Source organism: Tachypleus tridentatus, chromosome 10 (assembly GCF_004210375.1).
Source record: "Tachypleus tridentatus isolate NWPU-2018 chromosome 10, ASM421037v1, whole genome shotgun sequence".
NCBI classification, from domain to species: domain Eukaryota; kingdom Metazoa; phylum Arthropoda; class Merostomata; order Xiphosura; family Limulidae; genus Tachypleus; species Tachypleus tridentatus.
Window position 1 is genome coordinate 101,500,241 of NC_134834.1, and position 25,392 is coordinate 101,525,632.

Below are 25,392 nucleotides of genomic sequence, written 5' to 3' on the forward strand. Positions count from 1 at the left end.
TAATAGTTCTAACTTTACATACAGTATATCTTCACAAAATTTGGTTAAAGTCTTCAGATTTAACAGTTCTAACTTTACATACAGTATATCTTCACAAAATTTGGTTAAAGTCTTCAGATTTAATAGTTCTAACTTTACATACAGTATATCTTCACAAAATTTGGTTAAAGTCTTCAGATTTAACAGTTCTAACTTTACATACAGTATATCTTCACAAAATTTGGTTAAAGTCTTCAGATTTAATAGTTCTAACTTTACATACAGTATATCTTCACAAAATTTGGTTAAAGTCTTCAGATTTAATAGTTCTAACTTTACATACAGTATATCTTCACAAAATTTGGTTAAAGTCTTCAGATTTAATAGTTCTAACTTTACATACAGTATATCTTCACAAAATTTGGTTAAAGTCTTCAGATTTAATAGTTCTAACTTTACATACAGTATATCTTCACAAAATTTGGTTAAAGTCTTCAGATTTAATAGTTCTAACTTTACATACAGTATATCTTCACAAAATTTGGTTAAAGTCTTTAGATTTAATAGTTCTAACTTTACATACAGTATATCTTCACAAAATTTGGTTAAAGTCTTTAGATTTAATAGTTCTAACTTTACATACAGTATATCTTCACAAAATTTGGTTAAAGTCTTTAGATTTAATAGTTCTAACTTTACATACAGTATATCTTCACAAAATTTGGTTAAAGTCTTCAGATTTAATAGTTCTAACTTTTACATACAGTATATCTTCACAAAATTTGGTTAAAGTCTTCAGATTTAATAGTTCTAACTTTACATACAGTATATCTTCACAAAATTTGGTTAAAGTCTTCAGATTTAATAGTTCTAACTTTACGTACAGTATATCTTCACAAAATTTGGTTAAAGTCTTTAGATTTAATAGTTCTAACTTTACATACAGTATATCTTCACAAAATTTGGTTAAAGTCTTCAGATTTAATAGTTCTAACTTTACATACAGTATATCTTCACAAAATTTGGTTAAAGTCTTCAGATTTAATAGTTCTAACTTTACGTACAGTATATCTTCACAAAATTTGGTTAAAGTCTTTAGATTTAATAGTTCTAACTTTACATACAGTATATCTTCACAAAATTTGGTTAAAGTCTTCAGATTTAATAGTTCTAACTTTAATGCACAGTAGATCTTCACAAAATTTGGTTAAAGTCTTCAGATTTAATAGTTCTAACTTTACATACAGTAAATCTTCACAAAATTTGGTTAAAGTCTTTAGATTTAATAGTTCTAACTTTACATACAGTATATCTTCACAAAATTTGGTTAAAGTCTTTAGATTTAATAGTTCTAACTTTACATACAGTATATCTTCACAAAATTTGGTTAAAGTCTTCAGATTTAATAGTTCTAACTTTACATACAGTAAATCTTCACAAAATTTGGTTAAAGTCTTCAGATTTAATAGTTCTAACTTTACATACAGTATATCTTCACAAAATTTGGTTAAAGTCTTTAGATTTAATAGTTCTAACTTTACATACAGTATATCTTCACAAAATTTGGTTAAAGTCTTCAGATTTAATAGTTCTAACTTTACATACAGTATATCTTCACAAAATTTGGTTAAAGTCTTTAGATTTAATAGTTCTAACTTTACATACAGTGTATCTTCACAAAATTTGGTTAAAGTCTTCAGATTTAATAGTTCTAACTTTACATACAGTATATCTTCACAAAATTTGGTTAAAGTCTTTAGATTTAATAGTTCTAACTTTACATACAGTATATCTTCACATAATTTGGTTAAAGTCTTCAGATTTAATAGTTCTAACTTTACATACAGTATATCTTCACAAAATTTGGTTAAAGTATTTAGATTTAATAGTTCTAACTTTACATACAGTATATCTTCACAAAATTTGCTTAAAGTCTTTAGATTTAATAGTTCTAACTTTACATACAGTATATCTTCACAAAATTTGGTTAAAGTCTTTAGATTTAATAGTTCTAACTTTACATACAGTATATCTTCACAAAATTTGGTTAAAGTCTTCAGATTTAATAGTTCTAACTTTACATACAGTATATCTTCACAAAATTTGGTTAAAGTCTTTAGATTTAATAGTTCTAACTTTACATACAGTATATCTTCACAAAATTTGGTTAAAGTCTTTAGATTTAATAGTTCTAACTTTACATACAGTAAATCTTCACAAAATTTGGTTAAAGTCTTTAGATTTAATAGTTCTAACTTTACATACAGTATATCTTCACAAAATTTGGTTAAAGTCTTCAGATTTAATAGTTCTAACTTTACATACAGTATATCTTCACAAAATTTGGTTAAAGTCTTCAGATTTAATAGTTCTAACTTTACATACAGTATATCTTCACAAAATTTGGTTAAAGTCTTTAGATTTAATAGTTCTAACTTTACATACAGTATATCTTCACAAAATTTGGTTAAAGTCTTTAGATTTAATAGTTCTAACTTTACATACAGTATATCTTCACAAAATTTGGTTAAAGTCTTTAGATTTAATAGTTCTAACTTTACATACAGTATATCTTCACAAAATTTGATTAAAGTCTTCAGATTTAATAGTTCTAACTTTACATACAGTATATCTTCACAAAATTTGGTTAAAGTCTTTAGATTTAATAGTTCTAACTTTACATACAGTATATCTTCACAAAATTTGGTTAAAGTCTTTAGATTTAATAGTTCTAACTTTACATACAGTATATCTTCACAAAATTTGGTTAAAGTCTTTAGATTTAATAGTTCTAACTTTACATACAGTATATCTTCACAAAATTTGGTTAAAGTCTTCAGATTTAATAGTTCTAACTTTACATACAGTATATCTTCACAAAATTTGGTTAAAGTCTTTAGATTTAATAGTTCTAACTTTACATACAGTATATCTTCACAAAATTTGGTTAAAGTCTTTAGATTTAATAGTTCTAACTTTACATACAGTATATCTTCACAAAATTTGGTTAAAGTCTTTAGATTTAATAGTTCTAACTTTACATACAGTATATCTTCACAAAATTTGGTTAAAGTCTTTAGATTTAATAGTTCTAACTTTACATACAGTATATCTTCACAAAATTTGGTTAAAGTCTTTAGATTTAATAGTTCTAACTTTACATACAGTATATCTTCACAAAATTTGGTTAAAGTCTTCAGATTTAATAGTTCTAACTTTACATACAGTATATCTTCACAAAATTTGGTTAAAGTCTTTAGATTTAATAGTTCTAACTTTACATACAGTATATCTTCACAAAATTTGGTTAAAGTCTTCAGATTTAATAGTTCTAACTTTACATACAGTATATCTTCACAAAATTTGGTTAAAGTCTTCAGATTTAATAGTTCTAACTTTACATACAGTATATCTTCACAAAATTTGGCAGTCTTTCAGTTAACATTTTAAGTATTTCACATAGAAAAAAATCATATTTTTGTGAAGTATTTTCAATCAAATAAAGATTTTTCTATAAATATATTGAGTATTTGTTTGAATACTCTGTGTGCAAAGTAATTTTCATGTGAAGATTAAACACAGTTTTCATCATCTCAATTTCCTTCTAAATACATTTCAAACATGTTTCTCTACTTTATAGTTTATCTGTTATTTTCTTTACCCTAACTCAAAATGAAATCAATCAATTTGATCAACCTTGTAACCACAAATAAACAAAAATCTAAATTAACCTTTCTAATTTCTAGAATGACTTCAAATTGTAACATGAAACTAAATTAGTTTATTTAGAGTAACTTCAAGCTTGTAACAGTAGACATCTATTAATAATTAATTTTTACTTGTTTTAATGTTCTTTAAACAGTTCTAACTGCTATCCATGACATAATAAGTTATATATCACTCGGGGCCCGTAAAGCTCAAGTCACACTACTGAATTAAATTACCAATGTGCTGCTCATGTGCAAGTCCTGTGAAAGATTTTCACTGTATTATTAAGTTATTATTGCATTACCTGATTTTTATTTAACTAAATAAAAGGAGAGATACAAACCATTTCTTAATCTGTTACTGTTCATTCCATCAAGGTTTAAACAGTAGTACCAGTGTCACAAGAAACACTCAAAACCCAAATACAACTGACCTCCTACACCCACCTTCATTGAAATAAAACAGTGGAAACCTGTTATCATCTACAAATAGTACTTAACAGTAAGTTTTTCAGGGAAAAAAGCAAACTGTTGAATGACTAGGAAATGATATTCAACTGTGAGATACAACCTTTCAAACAAGCTACTTCAGTTAGTAAATTTTAAAATGTTTTTTCATGTCTACACGAATTAGTTTTTGTAAGAACTGTTAAGAATAAGTTAATACTCTTTAGACAGTTTAATGTTTTTCTAATTATTTTTAAGTTCATAATAATTATTAGTTCTTCCCCACTTACCTAGAGATAAGCACGACGTGTTAGTTGTAACAATAATCAAGGCCACCATGGCATAATGAACCAGAACCTGTAAAACCTGGTTTCCATAATGATAAATAGCTAGATATGGCAGAGCTTTCTCAATAACTTTGGTTGACAATTTTAATGAATGAAAAGTATCAGATGGATGGGTTGATTCTGACTCTGAATGGGTAAGTTCTACTTTCATGTCTGATGTAACAGTAAAGAGATTAGAGTGAATGCAAATCTGTTGCTGGACTTGATCCCATCTTGTAACACCATCTATGAACCAAAATAAGAAATGTTTAGTACCAATAACTTTACATAATTAGGTACGGATTTCAGTGATGTTGAAAAAACATGTAGAATCAAGAAGTCTTACTGAATACAGGTTTCACTGATGCCCAAAAAACATGTAGGTTCAAGAAGTCTTAACGTGAAACAATAAAAAAACATATAATCTGAGCACTTTGTGTGGATTAGGCAAAGTACAGATACAAAATTTTATCTACTTGGATTTTGAGTGATTAAATTTCACAATAAAAGTTGAATACACAACCTTTGTAGCTCAATGATAAGTTAGTGGGCTTATGCCACTAAAAAATCATGTTTCAATACTCTTGATGGGCAGAAGTAGCCCATTGTATAGTTTTGCATTTCACAGTAAACAAACGCATGCTAAAGAGTAATTAACTCAAAATAACAGACATTAAAAACCTATGTGAAATGATAAAACAAAATAAACTGAGTGCTTCTGAAAGATGGACCATTCTTCTTCATGGATAATCTGTGACTGATGATGTAACTGAATGAGTGATATATATAAGGAGTGGAATGAGGTCATAAAGGTCACCTGGGCATCCAGGATGTGTTTTTGCATATTTTTCAATGTAAGTGTGTCTCACTTCTGGTGGAACATGGCTGAAAATGAAATCATTATGAAAAGTGTTAGAGATGTCTTGCTTTACAAATGGTCACGAAAAACTACACCTAAGTATTGTTACAGTAAAATAAAGGTGACAGCTGGAGACTGACTGAGAAATAAATGTTAAGCAGATCCACTTATAAATACAGACATGGAAAATTATCACAAATAAACAGCAAGTATCATTAGGACTATTAACATCTAATCTCTATTAATTATATCTATTCTTGTTAATTAGTGGTAGCCAAAAATATTAAAGAAACACTTCTTCCTTAAATAGAAGTATACAGTCCTTCTATTTAAATTATACAAACTTTGCAGCTAACATCTATAACATTTAGATAATGCTATGTAGCTGAAATTAATTTTAATGTTATATACGAGTCATACCACTTACTGAATTTTTTTTATAATTTAAAATTTCTTCATCACCTGTCCAAGTGGTAATCCATAAGTTAACACTGAATCCAGTTTGAAGAAATCAGATATATTTAAAATATATACATTCAGAAATTATTTTAGCAAGTCTTTCACTGCACAGTATCTTTGGAAAAAATATCTCAAAAAGTAGTCACAACAACAGAAAGTTCTACTAACTGTAGTTTTATTTGTACAGAATATACTTTTCTTGTAGGTATTGACACATTTACAGGGGAAAGTTCTCTTGTAGTTTTTCTTACACATTCACCTCTACTATACCTGGACTTGTTATGCAAGCTCCTGTTTGGTTAACTAATTCTTCCAACCATGCTACTCGTGCTATCACATTCTCTACAGTAGCACCACAACGCTCCTCCCTCAGATGATCACCCATCACCAAACACACCAATGGAAAATGTGACAAAACTAGATTTCTTTGGTGAGTTCTGATAATATGTACTGATAGATCCATGGTCACCTGCTGCTCCACAGGTGTCAGTGCAAACTTGAACCTGACCAGAGAATAAAACATACGAGTTTAGTATAACCATGAAAATAACAATAATATAATCTCCATTTATAGAAGATGCATCAAATACACCAAATTGTTTTACTAAAAATCATACCTACACACTAGAAAGCGAGGAAAGTTAAATATTCAAAATTCATTCATGTGTTCTCGGAGTATCAAACTGTAGCTGACTTAGCACAATAGAACCATGTACTTCTCATGTCAGTAAAATAATAAAAAGAAACAATTTCATAAATATACGAGTATTTAAAATAAATACAAGAAACAAAACCAATGAAGTATGTCTTCCTACACTAAAAATATATTTTTGATAGGTACTTACACAACAACTACTCTCAATTAGTACTGTCCTGTGTACATAAAGCTATTTTATATGCCACAAACCTCAAAACTCCCACCTGCCTAATGATCAACATGGTTCACTGTGTTTCTGCATGTAAATCATCATGTGACAACCATTCACCAATAACAGTGCGACACATGACTCCCTCTATTCAATTCTACTTAACCATCACTTTGAGATTATGCACCAATTTTAAGTGGAGATAAAAGATTGAAGTGTGAAAGGAGGTATGTACCTTTGAGAAATATATTTTCAATGTAAGAAAATAACTTCTGGCATGGTACCTTACCTCATTTTACATAAAAGCTAGAATTCCACACTGAAAAGAAGGAGGGGCTGATGCAAGGGATATAGATGAACCTCCTCAAAATTGTCTGAAGAACATGTACAGGGTGTGAAACCCTATTCAGAGAGGAACACAAGTAAAAGAACTCTTCACTTCCGAACCAGGTATACTATTTACCCACTTAGGTGGTATATTCATCCAATGAATGAGGCAAAAACCAGATGGTTGCAACTCCACATCCCACTACAATCACAATCCAGGATAAGAATGGAAGTAGAGGCTCAGCCAAAGATTTGATGATCAAAAAAACTGAAATGAATGTTTCATGGTGTAGAGTGGGTAGGATGAGACAGTCCATACTCACAACTCCAATCCAAAAACAGGCAGCATTAGGCATACATAATCCAACCAGCAGTAGGAAGAGTCTTCACCCAGAGTAGAACTGAATAAAAAATTTCCAAACCTTGTTCTAAACAGGACACGTGTTAAACCCCAACCAACACCAATCATATGGAAACCCAACAACTGAACAACAATGTAGGAAGGGATGTGTCAATATGTAGGTTCACTTCAATTCCAAAACTAATTGAGCCATTTCCACTATGTACAACATCTCCCTGATGCAGAGAACCAAAAGGACAACATTTGCCTCTTACAACATTATCCTCAAGATATGACTACACAGAAGCTGGAGCACATGGATGACTGGCCAACACTTCAAGCAACTACACAGCTGGGGAAATTTGAGCCAGATCCATGTAACATAAATCTCTGGGACATACTACATTGCACAAAGCAACATCCATGACCAAGGAAGGATGAGGAATCATGACCAATACATGTGTGAGAATTTATATTGATTAGTCAAGTTTTAATCCAAATCACTAACTGGTAAACAACATCCAGTCAGTGATTGGACGAAAGAGAGCCTAATTACAGATGTAAACGGCAATGTGACAGATCTACTCAAATTAATGGAATATGCTATTGTGATATATGTGCGACATCATCACCCAGATAGGACTGCACAAAAGCTGGAGTGCATAAACATGAAACATCAACCTTCAGGATCCACTGCACAGAAGCAGAGTGCATGAATAATAGATCTGCACAAACTACACCAGCAGAACACCACCACCCTCTGTATTATGAGGAAGTAATGGCAGTTAGGTGGTTTCCTCCCTGGTCTACCACCTCAGAAGATAGGAAATGGTAAGTGGGAAGAGCTCTCATACTCCATTAGAAGTAATTTGGGTGAGAAATACAACAGAATGTTCAGAGAAATGTTGACACCAGAGATAAATTAATGGATGGCTATGAAAACCCTGTTTTGAAAAGCAGACTACTCCTGATTTGTTCAATCAAAATGATGGCTGCACATGGCAGCAATTCCCTTCTGCTTTACTCATGAAAGTCCAAATGTTAGTAGAGTCTGAAACAGGCATGTGAATGAAGCAAAACAGCATGAGGCAAAACTTCTAAGGACCTTGTGGAACACCCCATCTCAACAGCATGCATTACTGACCTTATGTGTATATCAAAAATGGTGAGATTAGCCTTCAACAAAAGAAAACTTTGGTAGGATGTTCCAGTTTTGCCAAGCTACTCTAAGCAATATCATCCTCTAGGGCCCAACCTCATTCAGGCATAGCACAAAGAGCAGTTGTATGTAACCAGTGCAACATCATCCTCCAAGTGGGACCACATAAAGGTTGGAGTACATGTATCACCAGAACATTCAGAGCCTGGACTACATAACAACAACCTACAGGATACACTACATGTAGGTGTAGCAACTGAGACACTAGATGCCAAATAATATACCTCAGTATGACTTATTGTTGGCCATACAGTGTGAATTTTTGAACTGGATAGATAAGTAGTGTATCTGGATAGGCAATACTTGCTCTTGAGTAGAATGCAGGACCTAAAGAGGGCATACTACTGCAAGTAGATGTAATATAAAGAAAAATATAATTTACTAAGTCACAGTCAAACCAATGTTTGAAGAATGGTAACAGACAAAAGACAGTACCTCAACAAGGAAGAAACAGCCACCTCATGAAGCTAGTGGGAAATAAATAGATGAGATATCATCCATATGCCCAACTAAAGAATTTCCTCCAACTAATGACAGAGATGAAATGCCAAGGGAAAAGGTAAGATGCCCTACTGGATGCAATGACACCTGGAACCAACTGTGGGAAGAAACAGATAAGGAAAAATTTGCCAATTAAATGAGCTGATGAATCTAACCTTTGAAGGTAGAAAGAGTGAGGTCACATAAGAAGGAAATGTTCTTCAGTATGAAAACATGAGATTGAGAACTTGGAAGATGGCTGTGCAGGTAATATAACAATAATGAGCATGGCAGTACATGTGGGAAAAGAAGAGAAGAGAAATTAAGCATGAATTAAGTGTTTCCCTCACAAGTCACTGTAGACTTTGGCAGGAAAGACAGATATGGATAAAGAATATATGTGGAATGGAACAGAGTACAAGAAACATTGAGACAATGACACCCACAGGCTAAATAAAGTAAGAAAGGGAAAGGAGAAGTTTGAGACAATGAAGAACAACACTAACATTTCAGTTCAGAAGAACCACCTGACAAAAAGGTAGATGAAACTAGATGGAACTCAATTAAAGGGAAATTGTAAGAGAGGAAAACAAAACATCTGGAAAAATGAAATTTCTTGGACAAGGCTGCTTGGCAACCTGAAATGAAAGAGCTAAAAGACCCATAACCCAACAGCCAAATAAGAAGTGTAAGAAAATCCATAAGAAGAAGAGCAGTTGGTCAAAATGGGAAACCCATGGCTTAATGATCAATAGCAAAAGGTATTCTACTGACACTGATAAACTGCAATGGATGAGAGGCAAACAGGTTGGGCACAGACAATCGAGACTTCTTCACAAGGGATATAAAAAGTTGGAGCATATGAATGGCAGGATGAAGAACCAGTGCCCAAGGTTAATAAGGAGAAATGGTTGGTTGGTTGGTTGGTTGGTTAATTTAGTATTTTATGGCACAGAGCAGCTAGGCTATCTGTGCCAAACATCTGGTAAAAAGTTAAAAGTAAATTTAGTAAAATTCATATAAGGAAATTAAGGTAAAACAAAACAAAGATTAAAAAAACAAACAAACACATAAATAGCATAAAACCTGTTTACATCTACTCTACAACATTAAGAGAAAAACTATATAATTCAAATTGTAAAGGACTTTCTGTAGCGTAACTGCAATTATCATAACTCACCAGAAAACTAACAGGTAAATACAAAACCACCGTTTGACACCTGAATTTGGTCTTTCCAGTCCTGGTTCTGAGTTATTTCACATTATGGCCATTTTCAAAAAGGAAAGTAATAAAAAAGGTTTTAAAAGATGTGTAGCAAGATTATAATATTAACTTGCCAGGATGACAAACGGGTAGTTCAAACAGCAGCGTTAGTCACCTAAGTTGGCCTTTCAAGTCCTAGTTTCGAGTTATTTAATGTTACAGCCAGTTTCTAATTTCAAATCGAACTAGATGAACTATGATTTTTAAAATGGAGCCACATTAAAAAGGTGTAATGTATAAATTAAAAAATCTTAAATGGCAATAAAAAGATTAATGCCCTTTAAAAAACTAAAAACATTACCAAGATGGACAGTATCACCATCACCAATAACATTGTCTAACGTTATGGACAAACCTTGGGACAGAACATGTTTAAAGTGGTGCAATCATTGAGAGTCATAACAGCAAGACAGTAAAATGTGGCTTATTGTGATCTGAGTGTTACACAAACTACACACTGGTGCATCAGTTCCAGATGAAAGAAAACAATGAATTATAAAACTGTGACCAATGCGTAGTCTAGTTAGAACAACTTCCTCTTTCCAATCCTTACAGAAGCAAGATGGCCAAAGTCCAATATAGGGTTTTATTTGGAAAAGCTTGTTTTTGCGTTGCTCACTCCAAGTCTACTTCCAGCTGGCATGGAGCTGAGCCTTGAATACAGGACCATAGTCCATGTATGGGGCAGGCACACTGGTGAAAGTGCCAGAGCAGATAGACTAAGCTGCAGTGTCACTGAGCTCATTCCCGTAAATACCAATGTGGCTCGGTACCCAGAAAAACTGGATAGAAGTAGATGTTAAAGAGAAATGGGCCAGTAGGTTTTGCATATCGGTGAGAACAGGATGTGAACCAATGTGAAGTGATTCCAGGTCCAGTAGAGAACTAAGCGAGTCAGTATAAGTAGTGCAGTTTGAGTACTGCGTAGCTTCTATGTGATCCATGGCATACAGTTCAGCAGTGAACACAGAAGCTGTAGAGGGGATTCTGTGTGCAACCACCGAACCACAACAAACCATGGCAGAGCCCACACTGTCACCTGATTTTGAACCATCTGTATAAATAGGAATGGAGAGGAGAAATGGAGTGAAGACAGGAGGGGTAATTTGGAACCAAGGCTGTGCTAGCCAGTAAGGAGCATTCAGAAGGATATAACATGGAATGGGTAACCAAAATCATCCTTGGAAAAAAAAAGTTGGATGGGAGTGTAAGCATTAAGGTACTGCTTGGTCCATTCCAGACAAAGGGCATCCATTGCTAGGGCCTGTGGACAAGGAACTGGCAGAGATCAAAGAAAAAAAAGAAGGCAACTTGATGTTGAGGGAAGTAACAAAAGTATTTACATGAGTATTTTAGTGACTGTAAAGCCACAAGAAACCCTGAGGGTTGAGGAACCATTCCATGAGGATTAAAATGATTTGCCACAATGTTGAAGTCACCTAGAAGATGACATGAGATTAAACCTGTCTGCAGTATGTGAGCCCAATAATGTAGCTTCAACATTCAACCACAAAAGGAATAAGAATTGGTGCCTCCTTGGTGATTGAAACAAGATCCAATAGTAGAAGTATCTTAAGGGATAAAGACAAGCCTATTTCATACAATAAGAAAAATATGATCCAATAGTAGAAGTATCTTTATGGATAAAGACAAGCCTATTTCACACAATAAGAAGAATATGATCCAATAGTAGAAGTATCTTTAGGGATAAAGACAAGCCTATTTCACACAATAAGAAGAATATGATCCAAAGCATGTTGCACTTTCAAAAGTTTCAAAATATTGATACAGTATAATGTTTCTCTTTCAGACCACTGTCTAGAAACCAACTGCTGATCAACCCCTACTTCCCTCTCTCCAACCCTGGAGACAAGAACTGGTGAGAAGATGCAAACCTGGATGAGGAGAAGGAAGCAGTACTCCTACCATAGTGTTGTCCATATTCACCCACCAATGGAGATCATCAAGAAGAGAAATGAGAAGAGTGACTGGGAAATCCAAGGGATCCCAAACAAGACTCCATTAGACTTGCAACCTCCACAGAAGAAAATGCACATAAGCCACTTAGTTATCTATGTAATGACAGAAATACAACCTTTGAGCATGCATAAGCCAAGCCAAAATATTGACCATTCAACATAACACATATGGAGGTGAAGCCCAAAAGGTAAAGCATAAAACTAAAATAAAATCTCACTGGGGAAAATTGATGATAGGATCATGACTGATAAGAAATGGAAACATGCAGGTAGCATCCGAGACATCCACATACCTGGAGAAAAAAGCTCACTGAAAAGTAAAAGAGATTCCATGGTAAAACAGTAAAGAAAGATCACAGGATGCCAGTACCCAGCCTTCTTGAAAGGATATCAGATACAGACACAAAGAAGAAAGGGGAGAGGAAAGAAAGTCAACCTGACAAGCCCTTAATCACCCAATGCTTTAGAATGAACTCCCACTACTGTTAAAAAAATTGGATAAGCACGTCATTACTGCGCCAAACAATACCAGATAGGAACTGGAACTGTTGAAAGTGAATATAATATGACTGCAAGTCAAACAACAGACCCTTGGATCAAGGAACAGGTAAATGCTAGAAGGGTGAATGACAGGAAGCAGGTATAGAGTAAGGTATGAGAGAAGGCTGAGACAAAGGAGCAAACAAGGAAGAAAATATTTAACATTGCCTCATGGATTCTATATACAACTTCAAAGATTAGGAATACCTATAAAAAAAATACGTACAGAAACAAAGAGACATTCATGGGTCATGAAGACCTGTATAAATCAGAAACATAATGAAGATGAAAGCAGAAAAATTAAACACGGGATAAATGGACAGGATGTACTGGATTTTTCCACTAATCTCAACTACTGAAAGTAAAGAAAAAAATCAAAGGCCTGATAAGTAGGCAATGCTTAATGATCAGAAGCCCCTGGTGGACAAAGAGACATGCTGGGCACAAGCTTTACTTTCAGTTGAAAAATTAACTGTACAGCACATACTTTAAACACAGGAGGAGGGAAGACAAAGTAACAGAATGATAGGGTGGAGTGTAGCTTAGCAGGAAAAAGATGATATGAAACTAGCATTATAGAAAATTGTAACATACCTGAGAAAATATCATTAAGGCTAAGGTAGGATTAACAAAATCCACACAAAATGGGAAAAAATGCATTGAAAAAAAACAAATAAAATGCAGACATTCTTCTAATCACAAACAGACACTAAAGGGATAGAAGAATCCTATACACTGGTGGATAAAAAAGGGATGATACACAAAATTCAACTTCTTGTAAAAGGTGGCCAAACAATCCACAGTTGAGACCACCATATCTGAAGCCTGTATTACAACAATCAAGGTAGATTTTTTTGTTTTTTTTGGAATTTCGCACAAAGATACTGAGGGCTATCTGTGCTAGCAGTCCCTAATTTAGCAGTGTAAGACTAGAGGGAAGGCAGCTAGTCATCACCACCCACCGCCAACTCTTGGGTTACTCTTTTACCAATGAATAGTGGGATTGACCATCACATTATAACGCCTCCACGGCTGGGAGGGCGAGCATGTTTAGCGACTCGGCGAACCAGCGACCCTCAGATTACTGGCGCATGCCTTAACGCGTTAGGCCATGCCAGGCTCCAAAGTAGTGATAATCGTAGCTAAAGTTATGACACAAAATAGTGAGTTGACCATGAGATACAAGGAAGAAATTTAACATAATAAAGGTATATTTTCTTGATGATAAATTATATGAAAAAAATTGTAGAAAAACGTATTTAAAATGTGATAGCACTAATTTGAAAGAAAAAGAAAAAAATATGCAATAAATGCAATGTCTCCATAAGACCACTATCAAACAAGAAGTGCTAGTTTTGTAGAACCCAAACAGAGGGAGTTGTGCATTAGACGTGTTACACTTCTACTGGTAAAGGGTCGTTACATAATGACTTACATGCAAAGACACAGTGAACCACATTGATCACAGGGTAGCTGGGTGTTTTAAGGCTTGTGGCATGCAAAACATTTTTCATATAGAGGGCAGCACTGAGCAAAAGTAGCATTTATATGAGAAGAGGTAAGGTACAATGTCAGAAATAATTAGAATATGCTAAATGATATGTATCAGCTTGAGATCTTTACAGAGGAATGCAACATTATTACTCTGAAAAGCCACAGTAACAAAAAAATTAAGGTATCCCTTAGAGAAAAGAAATGTAAACAGCAGGATTTTATTCCAATCTGATCTTTTATTGTGGATTAAATTTTTTTATGGTTTCCTTATGTGTGAATGCAAGTTATTTTTCCTTTATAAACTTTAAGCAACTAGCATATAAAGTTTTCTCAAGCTACAGAAGTGTGAATAAATTAATTATTTTTTTCTGATACTTTACATTAAAATATTATATTTCTAAAGAATGATAACCACTCAAGAAAACCCAAGAAACAAAGGGAAGTATAATTATTAAACATAAAACAATGAAAATAAATAATGTTACAGTGAAGAAAGTGAGTTATATTTTGAGTATAGAAAAGTTATTAAAAAACATGATGTTACACAATCTACAAGTTTCCAAAGATACCAAATCAGTAATTACTTCATGGAAATGAAATTTTGTTAGATTCAAATTTTGTCTAATTTTCATGATATGGTGTAAATTAATTATATTCAATTTAATTTAAAATTTAACAAGAATCAAGCAAATTAAATGATAAAAGGATTTTTCAATGATTTAATATTAGGTGAAATATTTTTACCTAGGCTGTAAATTGTGTAAACTACGGTCAATTTGTTTTCCACAAAATTCTCGAACAGACACTGGATCTCCAATGTGCATGAAGATTGAACCGAAATTATCTCTGAGAATACTCCTTGCTTTGATCAAACCCTGGGGAGTAAATACTGATAAGTAGCAGTTATAAAAAACAAAGATATGAAGATATGAAACAGTTTTCGTAGTAGGTATTTGTTTTCCCTTAGACAAAAAAAGCTATAAACAACTATTGTCATTCATTCATCAAATGATCAGTTTTGAGCTATATACAACTTTACATAGAATATTTACAGTTTCATTTACATAAACTACATCATCAGCTTGCTTCTCCACGAAATATGTTTACTTTCCTGCAGAATAACTGTTATCTTCACATGAAAACTTACATACTTTCAACTAAAACACAAATATACAATATTTATGTACATTATATACTCATTAGACAATATACCTAATGAATACTCATGTTATTCTGGTATTAGTTAAGTAATATATAACACTTATATACACAATACATTAATATGAACTAAACATAAGTTACAAAGAAATATACATTAAATTTAACAGAAATTCTTATATTAACATCCAATAAGAATCAGTAAAATCAGTAATTTTTAAAATAAAAGTTTATCACATTTCTTGAACTTAATTTTCAAATGATGACAAAAATAACTATAGTTTTGAACATCCCATTACTTATTTTTCATTTTACTAGATACTTCTAACAAATTTTACCAAATTATAAGACCATGAAAAACGAACATTAACTAATTATATACAAAGATTTAGAATTAACCGTGGTTGATTCTTTTGGTTTTGGAACTCCAAGTAATTCATATGCATAGAGCATTTCTTCTAGTGTTCGGTCATACGTGATACTAATAGGAACAACTGTGATGTCAGAAACCTGGCCAGTGAAAAACAATTCGAGGGTAGTTTGCAGCAACCCTGTGAGAAAACAGTTCTTTTACTTACAGTGAGTATTTAGAATACACTTGTTACTACTTTTTGTAGTTAACAGAAAACACTACACTGGGATGAAACACATATTGGTATAATATATAATCACACACACAGACACAAACTACAGCTTTGTACCTTAACATCTGATTCTACTTATGATATACATACTGCTACAAGTTAAAAATATAATTTTCCTATACTGAAAATGTATTTCCAATAGGTACTTACCTTCTTTCACAAGATTAGCTATTCCCATTCAGTGCTGCTCTATATATGTATACCTTTCCTTTATGCATGCCACCAGCCTTCTGCTCCCCATTTGGAACTGCAAGATTTCAAGCGTTTCCCATGTAAATCATCATCGCCATATCCTCACCAATATGAACATGAAATGCTCATCCCTCCTATTCCTCTACTGAACTATAATTTCACAGTTTGGCAGACGATGTCAGCACCAGGAAAAAACAGGAAAGAAAGATGGAAAGTGTGAGAAGAGGTAAGCACGTATCAGAAATACATTTTCAGTAGAGAAAAATTATAGCTTATGATATAGTACTTACCTCCACTCACAAGATTAGACAGAACCCCCCAAGTAGGAGGAGAAGGAAGGAGTGGTGCAAGAGAATAACATAAGTACCCTTTAAAAGTATATGAATGATACTCCTCTAAGTGAGAGATACAGATCAGACGAGGTGAACTGCACCACTGCTGATCCAGGTATACTCTGCTCATTTGTGGTATGTATAGGATATAAGGGTGGGTAACAAATGGAGTACATCTGAGTGAGAGAGAATGTGGCAGAAAAGTAATCCTAAACATAGAAAGATATTGTAATTCAATTCCATGATGAGAAAGATGGGTAAACATGGATACACCCCTGGGTATATAGTGGCTAGAGTATGGCAGACTGTACATGGTAAGTCAGCTACATCCATGATATCCTTACAGGGTACCAACATCTACACAAGTGTAGAATGATGATCATACCATCTTTACCTCAAACCAAAGAACCAGGTATTACAAACTATTCCAATTACTGGATCTGACACAAAGATTAGCTCTTGGCTATCAATCCAAGAATTTGATATCCATGATATCCACATGTAGGAACATGTTGATGTCCAAATCCAGAACAGCAGGATGTCTGGGAGGGTGACACAGCTAGAAGGAACACAGGATCACAGTAACAACAAGGAATGTAGAAACACTATGGTATTGGAAAAACAAAAAGTATGGGATAAGATTACCCAATATCTGGAAAGCAAGAAGACAGAAAACCTTCTGCAACATGAGCCATGGTAGGCTTGTAGGGAAATCCCCTAGTAGTCAAGCAACTGTGGAATACATTCCACTTGCAATGATACATCACTATACCAGATGAACGGATGGAACTTAGCTAACAAGAAAGCAACTTGCCATGTAACACCATATTGATTTACCAAGGACTGGACAAAAGCTCAACATGAAAGCTGGGATGTAGGACATGTGATCAAGATTGATGGAGGAAGAAAGTGGAAGAGGGACAGGGGGGAAGTAGAGCAGTCATTACAACCTTGGAAACTAAAACTGAGCTGGCCAATAAGGAGCAATCAGGAGGACTTACCAAGGCATGGATGAACCAGAAAAATCACCCAATGAAGTAATTAGATGGAGAAGTACACATATAGATACTTGTGTGACCAATCCTAGTTAAAGGCATATTTTACTAAAGCCTGTTGATGAGGTACTGGTGATCAAAATAAATGCAACTTGGTGTTTAGGCCTGTAACAAAGGCATCCACATGGGAAGAACTCCACTGATAGCAAAAATCTCTGAACATGAAGTGATTCATACCTAGTCAACGGGGATATATCCAGTCAGGGTGCAAAAAATGATTTGCAACCAATTTGAAAGCACCCAACATATGATATGCAATAGGATAAATGTGACATACTTGGGCTCAGTATAAAACCATATTGTTCAAAAATATGGACCTCTGGACCAGTTGTCCCCTTGGTGGTTGATATGTGTCACCACCATGTAATTGTCAGAATGAACCATCAGCATACAATGTTTGGTGAGAAGAAGGAAGTGATGCAATGCCCAATGTATAGCAAGAAGTTCAAGAACATTGGCATACAAAGCACTTTTGTTTGTAGAACAATAGCCCAAGGCTTCCTGATGATCCACTCATGCCTCCCATCCATAAACAAAATGTATATCCAGATGTAGGAATAGCACCCCCCCCCCAATCAACATATGGGCTTTGTCTAGCCATCAATGTATATTGTCTCACAGGAAAGAAGAAAGAGAAATAGGGATTAAAAAAACGATCCCAAACAAGGTTCCATCTTTGGGAAGTGCCTACTGAAAGAATTCCACATGGTCACAACTGAGAGGGATCAGCGATGTCATGGAAAATAACATCCCCCAAAACAATACAACATCAAAAGGAATAAGTGAATGAGCTGAGAGGGCATGAAGAACCAAAAGCTGCAATGAGTGAAGTTGTAAAGAAGAAGGCAATGCTCAACTGATAATGTTATTGAAAAAAAAAACCCTCAAAGTATTGAATGGGTTTGAGGAAGGACTTCTCAAAGTACAATTGGTTGATGCCTGTTTGTAATGAGCCAGAAGAAGCCATTTGTCCATAAAATAATGAAATCGCAGCACCAAAGCATGGAGATGATATGCAAAAGCCCAGACTATTCAACAAAACCTGCCAAGGTAAGTCAGAAGGGGAGAGCCCAAACTTGGTAAATCAAGCCGAGATGGACAAACCAAAGATAAAGATAAGACTGAGATGATATTGGTAACCAAGCATTTTAAAAATGTTAAAAACCCTGGAGAAAAATGTCCATTTAAGTATTAGAAAACACTCCATGGTGAATCTGGATAAAGATATGAAGTGGTTGAGGTGAGATAAACCAATTACCTAACACTAATTTCCAGTTTTCTTAGGGACAAATAAAAGGTGAGGATAAAAACCCCAGGAAGGATGGAGAACAGGTTTGATTGCTCACTGCAAGAACAATTCCAAAACTGCTTCTGAAAGACATTGGCTAGTCATAGAATCTTGAACTTGAAACACCCATTGATTATCAGTGAGGGAACTCCTATAATGAAGAAACTTGAACAGCTAAGTCATCATTAGACCTGAAACCACTGGGTTAATAATACCAACTGCAATGGAGAAGGCATCAAGTAGAAGGAATAGGTAAACAATCAGAAGGTGAAGAACAGGAAATGGGAATTAGAGGCAAATGAGACTCTAGCTGAGTCTCAATATTTGTAAGAGTGGATTATTTGTTGACTGATTTCACCTAAGGTGCAGTAGTTTCCAGGACCATATCAATGACATAACATCTCAGAAATTGTGCTATATGTAAATCCCTGAGATATGTCAAGTATAAATGGATCCAAACCAAAGTGGCATCACAAGCTATAAGATTCCAAAAACAAACATACCACACGTGCAATGCCAAAGCCATAAACAACATGTGAGCTGAAGTGAAAGAGAGAAGGGTATGGGTATCTGCAGAAAACCTCTCAGGATTTCTGTGAAAACCCTCAGATAGTAGGTATATCAAAGAAATAGGTTGAAGAGGGTAAGACACAAGCAAGAATTTGGGGCAGAAGTCTGTGGGGGATGCAGCATACTAATCCTCTCACTTGCAAGGCAAACTGATTAGCATGAATCTGAATATCGAGGGAGGAACAAAAAGATTTGAGAAGATTGTTCATGTAATAAGAAAACAAGTAAAGAATAAGAAATAGGTGAAAGGGATAAAACATCAAAACCTGAGACAAAATCTGTAAAGACATATATTAGGCCTAGGAGAGTCCCCAGGTTGGGAATGAAAACAAACAGCAAACACTGAGGGCAGAAAAATAACCAACATCCTTGTCAGCTTGCACAGGCTCAGTTAACTCAAGACAAACCAGGGTGATGTGTGGGGGACAAAGGTGGTTGCAAAGGTTCACCAAATTCAAGTACAGAAATAAAGTGACTAGAATTAACTGATAAATAAAAATATAGCAACTAGGTTGAATGAAAACAAATTAAGTCAAAAAGTAACTAATCTGTGAGAAAAACAGTCAAACATGAAGCACTAAACACACAAAAAAGCATGACCAAACTCAAATGCTGCAAATAAGAAGTAATAGTTCAGTAAAGAACTGTAGATAGTCACATGCATCACATGACCATGTCATTCTTTGATTGAAGAGGATGTGACACATGATGATTTGCACAAGACACATTGGAATTTTGTAATTTCAATGCAAGAGAAAGCTTGTGGCATGTGCAAATAAAATATATGCATACAGAAAGCAACACTGAATGGGAAGCTGTACAAGCAATATAACCTTGAAAAGCAAAGGATTTACTCTCCCTAGCCACCATGATTTTGGGGAGAAAGAAAAATCCAGGTAAAGGAGAAGATACACTGAATGATAAAGAGTATGTGAGGCACTGATTGAAAATAAATCAGACACCTGATGGCCTCAGACCGACAGAACAAAAAAATAAACCTTAAGTGAAAGTTTAAACAAGGAACAAGTATAAAGTAGTTTAAACAGAGTCGAGTTAAGGCAATAGAGGACCATATTAACATATGAAAACAAAAATGAAAGATGTGGGATAAAGCCACCTTGAAATTACAAAGACAAATGATACTCAAGCAAAAAAACTTGTATTGGAAAAACTTGATTTCCTCATCAAGAACTGGATAAAGCCCAAATGTGAGGAAAGAAGACAGGAAGAGTGGTATGAAGTATCAATAACTGAGGTTACAAAATAAAAGAGGGAGACAGAGGAAGAAAATTTGCATGAGACACACACACATTGGAATGAGTCATTTCCAATGAAGATGAGGCAGAAGGCTTGTGGCACATGTGAAAAAAATTTTCTGCATATAGAGGTCAGCACTGAATGAGAATAGCTATTTAATTGAGAAAAGGTAATGTACTGTATCAGAAGTTAAACTTAGAGCCTTAACATCTGATTCTACTTATGCTTTATATAGTGCTACAAGTTTCTTGCTTTTTTTCACACTTTACAGTATAATTTCCAACATTAAAAATCCTTACCAAGTTTTGGATTTAAAGATTTGGCTGTTCTACTGCGTGTTCCCTCCACAAAAAACTCTAGAGGTGCTTCCCCTCCTGACAGCTGATTTTGAACATACTCTGTGAAAACAGCCCAATACAACTTATCTCCCCCAAATGAGCGTCGAATGAAGAATGCTCCAGAATTTCTTAAAAGCAAGTTGAGAGCTTTCAAGCCAAGAAAATCTAAAAGAATTATTAGAAAATTATTTAACACTTCTTAAGCTATAAGCAAGTTAATTTTAAATCAACAAATGCACAATTCTGAAAATTACTGGTTGTTCTAAAAAGTTGGTTGTCATTGTAACTTTGATAAAATTGGTACTGCTTTTCTGTACACTGGACACTAATGAACATTTAGAGGTTGGACCTTTTGACATTCTGCAAACATGTACAGATATTCAGCTCATGATAACTGAACAGCAGCAACACTAAAGTCACATACAACTGTCAAGATTTACACTAATTCTGAACACAAGACAACCAGAATCAAACACACAACTCCATATACAGTCACAATCACAATGTAACAAGGGGAATGACTATTAATATCACATTGAATGTAGTGCTATGCTTTTATATAGAAAGAAAAACATTAAGATATAAATTTAAAAAATGTAGTACATTTTATTGCTGAAAAGTACAAAAAAAAATTTCATAGAAAATTTAAGCAAAATCTCAACACAAAAAAAACAATGAATAATTAAACAACCAATTTCTGATAAACTGATTGTTACTAACTTTTAATGGTATTTTTCTAACAAAAGGCATGTAAATTATTAAACATGATTTATAAAACAATGAGTTTGTTGAACAAAAAGTAACATAAAGCAATCAAAATCATAAACAAACTGTGTAAAACATTATTAGTGTATTGTGCAGTGACTGTGAACATGCCCCGCGTAAAAACTATAAATTCACTACAAACCCAATTTCTGTTCACATTAAATGCAAGATGTGTGTACAAGTATTAAGTGAAACAATTAATAAATAGCAAAAACTTCAAACCTTTAACTAAAACAGCACCTTATGTGATATGAAGGATGTACAATCAGGCCATCCCTACTTTAGAATGATTACTCAGAACAAAAGAATGTAGCCAGTAGCAACACAGTAGGTCTAACTATCACAAAACCAGCCAAGTGAAACCACATTAGAATTGTTACCCAGAAGAAAAACATGTAGTCAGTAACAACACAGTAGGACTAACTATTACAAAACCAGCCAAGTGAAACCACATTAGAATTGTTACCCAGAAGAAAAACATGTAGTCAGTAACAACACAGAAGGACTAACTATCACAAAACCAGCCAAGTGAAACCATATTAGAATTGTTACCCAGAAGAAAAACATGTAGTCAGTAACAACACAGTAGGACTAACTATCACAAAACCAGCCAAGTGAAACCATATTAGAATTGTTACCCAGAAGAAAAACATGTAGTCAGTAACAACACAGTAGGACTAACTATCACAAACCAGCCAAGTGAAACCACATTAGAATTGTTACCCAGAAGAAAAACATGTAGTCAGTAACAACACAGTAGGACTAACTATCACAAAACCAGCCAAGTGAAACCACATTAGAATTGTTACCCAGAAGAAAAACATGTAGTCAGTAACAATACAGTAGGACTAACTATCACAAAACCAGTAAACTAAAACCACATTAGAATTGTTACCCAGAAGAAAAACATGTAGTCAGTAACAACACAGTAGAAATAACTATCACAAAACCAGCCAAGTGAAACCACATTAGAATTGTTACCCAGAAGAAAAACATGTAGTCAGTAACAACACAGTAGAAATAACTATCACAAAACCAGCCAAGTGAAAACCACATTAGAATTGTTACCCAGAAGAAAAACATGTAGTCAGTAACAATACTGGACTAACTATCACAAAACCAGCCAAGTGAAACCACATTAGAGTTGTTACCCAGAAGAAAAACATGTAGTCAGTAACAATACAGTAGGACTAACTATCACAAAACCAGCCAAGTGAAACCACATTAGAATTGTTACCCAGAAGAGAAAAACATGTAGTCAGTAACAACACAGTAGGACTAACTATCACAAAACCAGCCAAGTGAAACCATATTAGAATTGTTACCCAGAAGAAAACATGTAGTCAGTAACAACACAGTGGGACTAACTATCACAAAACCAGCCAAGTGAAACCACATTAGAATTGTTACCCAGAAGAAAAACATGTAGTCAGCAACAATACAGTGGGACTAACTATCACAAAACCAGTAAACTAAAACCACATTAGAATTGTTACCCAGAAGAAAAACATGTAGTCAGTAACAACACAGTAGAAATAACTATCACAAAACCAGCCAAGTGAAACCACATTAGAATTGTTACCCAGAAGAAAAACATGTAGTCAGTAACAATACAGTAGGACTAACTATCACAAAACCAGTAAACTAAAACCACATTAGAATTGTTACCCAGAAGAAAAACGTGTAGTCAGTAACAACACAGGACTAACTATTACAAAACCAGCCAAGTGAAACCACATTAGAATTGTTACCCAGAAGAAAAACATGTAGTCAGTAACAATACTGGACTAACTATCATAAAACCAGTAAACTAAAACCACATTAGAATTGTTACCCAGAAGAAAAACATGTAGTCAGTAACAACACACTAGAAATAACTATCACAAAGCCAGTAAACTAAAACCACATTAGAATTGTTACCCAGAAGAAAAACATGTAGTCAGTAACAATACAGTAGAAATAACTATCACAAAACCAGTCAACTAAAACCACATTAGAATTGTTACCCAGAAGAAAAACATGTAGTCAGTAACAACACAGTAGGACTAACTATCACAAAACCAGCCAAGTGAAACCACATTAGAATTGTTACCCAGAAGAAAAACATGTAGTCAGTAACAACACAGGACTAACTATTACAAAACCAGCCAAGTGAAACCACATTAGAATTGTTACCCAGAAGAAAAACATGTAGTCAGTAACAACACAGTAGGATTAACTATCACAAAACCAGCCAAGTGAAACCACATTAGAATTGTTACCCAGAAGAAAAACATGTAGTCAGTAACAACACAGTAGGACTAACTATCACAAAACCAGCCAAGTGAAACCACATTAGAATTGTTACCCAGAAGAAAAACATGTAGTCAGTAACAATACAGTAGGACTAACTATCACAAAACCAGTAAACTAAAACCACATTAGAATTGTTACCCAGAAGAAAAACATGTAGTCAGTAACAACACAGTAGAAATAACTATCACAAAACCAGCCAAGTGAAACCACATTAGAATTGTTACCCAGAAGAAAAACATGTAGTCAGTAACAATACAGTAGGACTAACTATCACAAAACCAGTAAACTAAAACCACATTAGAATTGTTACCCAGAAGAAAAACGTGTAGTCAGTAACAACACAGGACTAACTATTACAAAACCAGCCAAGTGAAACCACATTAGAATTGTTACCCAGAAGAAAAACATGTAGTCAGTAACAACACAGTAGGACTAACTATCACAAAACCAGCCAAGTGAAACCACATTAGAATTGTTACCCAGAAGAAAAACATGTAGTCAGTAACAACACACTAGAAATAACTATCACAAAGCCAGTAAACTAAAACCACATTAGAATTGTTACCCAGAAGAAAAACATGTAGTCAGTAACAATACAGTAGGACTAACTATCACAAAACCAGTCAACTGAAACCACATTAGAATTGTTACCCAGAAGAAAAACATGTAGTCAGTAACAACACAGTAGGACTAACTATCACAAAACCAGCCAAGTGAAACCACATTAGAATTGTTACCCAGAAGAAAAACATGTAGTCAGTAACAACACAGGACTAACTATTACAAAACCAGCCAAGTGAAACCACATTAGAATTGTTACCCAGAAGAAAAACATGTAGTCAGTAACAACACAGTAGGACTAACTATCACAAAACCAGCCAAGTGAAACCACATTAGAATTGTTACCCAGAAGAAAAACATGTAGTCAGTAACAACACAGTAGGACTAACTATCACAAAACCAGCCAAGTGAAACCACATTAGAATTGTTACCCAGAAGAAAAACATGTAGTCAGTAACAACACAGTAGAAATAACTATCACAAAACCAGTCAACTAAAACCACATTAGAATTGTTACCCAGAAGAAAAACATGTAGTCAGTAACAACACAGTAGGACTAACTATCACAAAACCAGCCAAGTGAAACCACATTAGAATTGTTACCCAGAAGAAAAACATGTAGTCAGTAACAACACAGTAGGACTAACTATC

At 34.1% G+C, this 25,392-nt stretch overlaps 1 protein-coding gene across 3 annotated transcripts in view; it reads right to left on the reverse strand.

Annotated features, from left to right (window-relative positions):
* Nucleotides 1-25,392, reverse strand: part of LOC143229968 (dihydroxyacetone phosphate acyltransferase-like) — a 96,952-nt gene that overhangs the window by 22,848 nt on the left and 48,712 nt on the right. For all 3 annotated transcript variants that reach the window (XM_076462868.1, XM_076462866.1, XM_076462867.1), the window contains exons 5-9: nucleotides 21,082-21,285; nucleotides 15,844-15,995; nucleotides 15,031-15,161; nucleotides 6,048-6,280; nucleotides 4,424-4,705 (exon numbers count right to left, since the gene is read on the reverse strand). In XM_076462868.1, the coding sequence (XP_076318983.1) occupies nucleotides 4,424-4,705; nucleotides 6,048-6,280; nucleotides 15,031-15,161; nucleotides 15,844-15,995; nucleotides 21,082-21,285 (1,002 nt within the window). The remainder of the gene's footprint in view (nucleotides 1-4,423; nucleotides 4,706-6,047; nucleotides 6,281-15,030; nucleotides 15,162-15,843; nucleotides 15,996-21,081; nucleotides 21,286-25,392) is intronic.